This window comes from Cydia fagiglandana, chromosome 27 (genome assembly GCF_963556715.1).
Source record: "Cydia fagiglandana chromosome 27, ilCydFagi1.1, whole genome shotgun sequence".
Lineage (NCBI taxonomy): Eukaryota > Metazoa > Arthropoda > Insecta > Lepidoptera > Tortricidae > Cydia > Cydia fagiglandana.
The window spans coordinates 8,417,624-8,422,956 of record NC_085958.1 but is presented as its reverse complement, the minus strand read 5'-3'; the positions used below and the strand labels follow the sequence as shown (position 1 = coordinate 8,422,956).

At 36.5% G+C, this 5,333-nt stretch overlaps 1 protein-coding gene across 1 annotated transcript in view; it reads left to right on the top strand.

Moving 5' to 3' along the window:
* The first annotated feature begins 2,905 nt into the window (after positions 1-2,905).
* Positions 2,906-5,333, top strand: part of LOC134677815 (glucose-1-phosphatase-like) — an 18,636-nt gene continuing 16,208 nt past the window's right edge. The window contains exon 1 of the mRNA XM_063536242.1: positions 2,906-3,839. Coding sequence (XP_063392312.1) covers positions 2,906-3,839 — 934 coding nt within the window. The remainder of the gene's footprint in view (positions 3,840-5,333) is intronic.

The window sequence follows — 5,333 nt, the reverse complement described above, 5'->3', positions numbered from 1 at the left end:
CGTTTTTCCATCCGAGGACATACTTGTTAGCCCGTTTGACGCAAAGGAGGACATAGACGGGGTGGTTTCTGTTTTGGAGAAGGTCAATACATTTTTTTTTTGATTTTGACTTGATTCCAAACCTCTCAATAGGAGTTCCTTGCTCCGAGCACAGAATTTGATCAATCACATTTATCATCGGCTTAATCGCGTGACTTGTGTAGAGGAGGTAGAGAAAGAGGCTTATGATCAATGTGTCAGTTTGTTTAGGCAATGCTCAGACCGCGCTAGTTCCCTTAGGGACGTGGTCGATCCATTGGCTTCCACTAGCACTGGTGTGCAGGCTTCTCCTGTCACTTTATCGGCGCCTCTTAATATTTCGGTGACGTGTGAGGGTAACGACGCGAATAAGTTTTCAAAGTTGAGATATGACGGTCAGACCTCACCGGGTCTGATTTTTACCGGGAGTAAAAATCAGACGGTTAACGGACTTTGACCCTTCGACGATCTTATCGAATGCTAGCGACGTTTTAAGCGTTAAATAAATTCTTATTAAGTGAGATTCCTTGTTTTATTTAGACCTCACAGCTTAAACGTAGCACTATCACCCTGAAATATTTCTCGCTCAATCCTTATAAAATCCTGCGGGCCAGGGCGTTCATCCCCGCCTCCTGGTTGACGAAGAACTGTGGTCCATTGCATTGCATTGTGGCGCTTAGAAACGCTCTTAAAGCTGTATCAACTTTATACAGCTCTAAGACCCTCTCAAGCCATGAGTGAGGCACCGAATCATAGGCCTTCTTGTAGTCAATCCAGGCTGCTGAGAGGGCCCCCCTGTTCCGCCGGATTTGTTGGCAGATGGTCATGTCTATGAGGAGGAGCTCTTTAGTACCACGGGACCCAACCCTACATCCATTTTGAGCAGAGGCCAAAATATTGTTTGCGACAATGTGCGCGTTGATTTTTGCTCTCAAAATGGATGTAAGGAGCTTGTAGAGTGTCAGTTTTTCTTATTATTAAAATCGATGACATGGTTCCTAAGAAGAGATCGATTCGTGTTTATAGCCGATAGCTCATAGCTTACTAGCTCGCGGTGGGACCAGTGCCTAAGTCCCCTAGTCCCCTACCGACATCCATTGCCTGCGTCACCGCTTCAAATTACACCTAATTAAATAATAAACATGTCTCTATGTTATCACCTGATTAAATAATTTATAGTCAGAAATGTTATTATATAACTTATCATATTTCGCGATATAAAGATTAAATTGTCGTAAAAGATGTTTAAAATTTGATTTATTTCATGCACTATAGTTCGTTTTTTTTAGCATTAGAAATAAGGTAAACAATCTTGATGTGTCTTTTAATTGAAAAACACATTTTAAAAATAAGTTACGGCAAATATGTAACAATTATGAATCTAATACGATCATTTATATTCTTCTGCTTTCATAAGTAATAGTTTTTGATTTATAAAAAGCGTTTTTCAATTAAAAGACATGTCTAGATCGCTTACCTTCTTGCAACTTCTTTCTAATGCTAAAAAAAACGAACTATAGTCACATAATATTGTATTAGTAACAATTACGACGACCTGCCTATACATATGTTTATGTTAACCATAAAATAAATTCAAAATTAATGGTTAAAAAAAATGGTCTGAACAAAATTCCAAATATAGCTGGTCAAGCAGATCTTGTCAGTAGAAAAAGACGGCAAATTTGAAAAATGTAGGCGCGAAGGGATATCGTCTCATAGAAAATTTGAATTTCGATATTTTGGAAATTAAATTTGAAAAATTTATTTTCAACTTTACGGCATAAATGAAGAGGACTAAACGAGATGATGAAAATATTTTGAATTTGTGGCTTTTTTCAAATTTAATTTCCAATATATTGATCCTAGAAGACAAATGGTGAGGACCAAACTTGTAGATAATTAAATTTCCTACAATTTTTGTCCTCACGGTTTTAATGTAAAATCAAAAATGGCCCAGTTATTCAAGAAAACCCGTTTTTCGAATATACACAGGAGTCTGATTCAGTCTACTTTTTGAATTTACACTCCCAGTGAGGTCCCCGAGGGACCTATGAAAAAAGTGCATGGTAGGTCATAAGAATCTAGTCATAGTTTTAGGTAATATTTAATATTTCTATGCCTATTCAGGCAGGATGTGCTGTTCAGAAATTGTATTTTACATCTTTATTGTACCGCATTCAAGAAATAAATAAATGATTATGATTATGATTAAAAAATCCAAGAAATGATTATTTAACGGTCAAAATCTATAATGACTGAACTACTTTTAACAGAGCGCGATTGAAATCAATTGATGGATACAGTTTTATCACGTCATGTGGATAAGAACGACTATCATAATAATATAATTTCCAACCCGTAAAGTTTAATGAATTAAGGACTTTTAAAGTCCCTCCTAGTGCCCTCCTAAGCTAAAAAGCGGTATTTGCATAAAATTTTCATTGAAAATACGTCCTTCCCTCCTAGGTTAAAAGGACGTATTTTCAATGAAAATTTAATGCAAATACCGCTTTTTAGCTTAGGACGCCTCTCCTACTATCAATGTAATCTATGAGACATACCTATTTTTAGCGTAAGAAACGTTACGAAAAAAGATTATAAAAACTGAAACTTAAATTCATTTCAGTCAGTCCATAAGCCAAGCCGCTTGGACTCAGTACATTCGTGAGTCAAACTGCTGAATATTAAGATGTATCTTAAATTGTTCTATATTATACCGTTGCTTGTTAACACTGTTAGCAGCCATGGTTTTAAATTGCAACAAGCGGTCATTTTATCGAGACATAATATTCGGACACCTATATACAGTGACATGGAGTTATTTTCGCCAAAAACTTGGCCTACATTTAATGAAGAAACAGGTTATTTGACCGCAAAAGGATACACAATGGAACAAGCTATGGGGAAATATTTTTATGATTGGTTGATTGAAGAGAAGTTATTACAGACTAGTTCCCTCGAAGATGACGTTTATATATATGCCAACAATGTGGAAAGGTGTATAGAAACTGCGGCAGCTTTCGTTGAAGGTGCAGGTTTCGGTGTAGACGTTTATCACAAGAACATCACAGACGAGGACCCGGTTTTTGATGCAGTACTAAGAAATGATACCGAAGAGTTTATAGAAGCAGTTACAAACGCCATGGAGAATAAAATAAATAGCTACAACTTGACAGATGCTTTCTTAGAGCTAAACGAAATTGTGGATCTTGAAAATTCGACTATTTGCTCATATTACAGTATTTGTGATTTGAGTACGTTAGTAGATGAGGTTAGTCTGGTTGTAAATGAGCTGCCGTCTACCACTGGCGGTTTAGTCTTCGGATATCTTTTTATGGATTACTTTTTGATGGAATATTATGACGGGAAAACTTTAGACGAGGTAGCTTGGGGCGAAATACGAACAACAGAGCAATGGAAGAAATTAATTGCAGTATCAGAAGATTATAAAGATGTGACCTTCAGAACTAAGCCCTCCGACAGAGATATGTCTTCAACATTACTTGAATATATGACCGATGTATTTGAAAACGGTACAAGGAAATTCTATCTTCTAGTGGCGCACGATGCCAATATAGGTGCGCTATTGTCTTCCTTAAATTTTAAAAACTACACTCTGATTGGTCAGTTTGAGAAGGAGCCTATTGGCGGGAAAGTGGTGTTTGAAAAATGGTACGACGAAGTGAATGATAGAGAGCTTCTGCGAGTGCGCTACGTGTATCAGTCCTCGAAGCAGATCAGAGATGGCGTTGAAGCCAGTTTACTGCACCCGCCGCTAGAGGCGCTGCTGCAAATGGAAGATTGTGCTGTTGATGCTAACGGTTTTTGCCTGTGGGAAACGTTTATAAATTTATTAAACAATATATAATTTATTTGTAGATTATATATATCGTTGTCTGAGTACCCACAACACAAGCCTGTCCTATAATATGTATTTATTTAAAAAAAAATCTTAGCCTATTTGAGTGGAGGAACTGCTAGGCAAAGGCTTCTTCCCTAGTTTTCCATAACTCTCGATTTTGTTCTTCCTCCGGCCATTATAATATTTGAAATAAATACACGTTGTTCAAAGCAAAATTTGTAGTTTTAACATTGTTTACGTACATGACAGTCGACGTCAAAGATATGTTTAAATTTTTTGCCTTATTACAAAGGAGTAAGGTGCAAAAGTGTAAACATATTTTTGACGTCGACTGCGCCTATATTGTAACTTCCTTGCCCCCGTACCTATACACAGCTCAAGCATCAAAATAAGTTTTTGGCAAAAATTTCATTTCTGGTACAAGCTTTTATCGCCGACTGTACTTTTTTTTCCACACTGGCTACTAATACTCATTGAGACAATTCTAAAAACCCCAAACACAATTAGGTTTCGTTGTTTTATCACAGAGTTCCTAAGGCCACCTCCGGTCTCCATCATCAGATCAGCTCGATGACACCATAATATTGCATTGTCACCCGACTTACGCATGTATGCAAAATTTCAGCTCAATCGGAAACCGGGAAGTGGATCAAATTTAACTTGCAAGATTTGATTACAGACAACGGTCAGGTGAAACTACAGTTGCCTCCAGAAACTCGCGAACTAAATTGACAGGTCAATGTGCACAAATGATACCACAGTTTGGCCAGTGTTGTTCATATCGATTATTTTCAAAAAAGTTTGAATTAGAGAATGTCGGTATTTCCAAAATTGTGCAATTTTATAGTACCTAATAGAGACAAGGATATTGAATAAACATATTGTAATTAAATAAATATTTTATTATATTTATTTTGTTTTATTTGTTAGGAAAACTTACAGCTAGAGTAACAATTAAGTTGTAGGTTGTAACTAGCCGTAAGCCCTATCTATAAATATAAAACATTTAAGTAATAAAAAGCCTTAATTATGAAATTGAATTAGATTTTACTCATACTTCAATATAAATATTAAGTTAAAACGTTTGATAACAACGCCATCTGTGGGCAGTGGAGGGAATTAAGTTCATAACAAGTTATGTATTGACCGACGGAGCGTTATCAACGAGACACCTAACTTTCAAGTAGTTGCGTAAGAAATCCATAGATGGCTCTAGGATGTGACATCAATTAAAAATAAATCTTACGTGTGAGGCACAAGGGCTACACAGATAATATGTCGTTACGACCTTTGGTTCTGAGGTATCAAATGTCTCAATTACAGAGCGTGTCTGAGCTACTTCGTCGAGCCAAAATAATTCTTAAGTAAAAGATGTAAGGTTGATTTTTGTAGATAATTCGTTGAAGATAGGTATCATTTTCAAGGTGAATGTGACTGAACTAAGGGTGGAGGC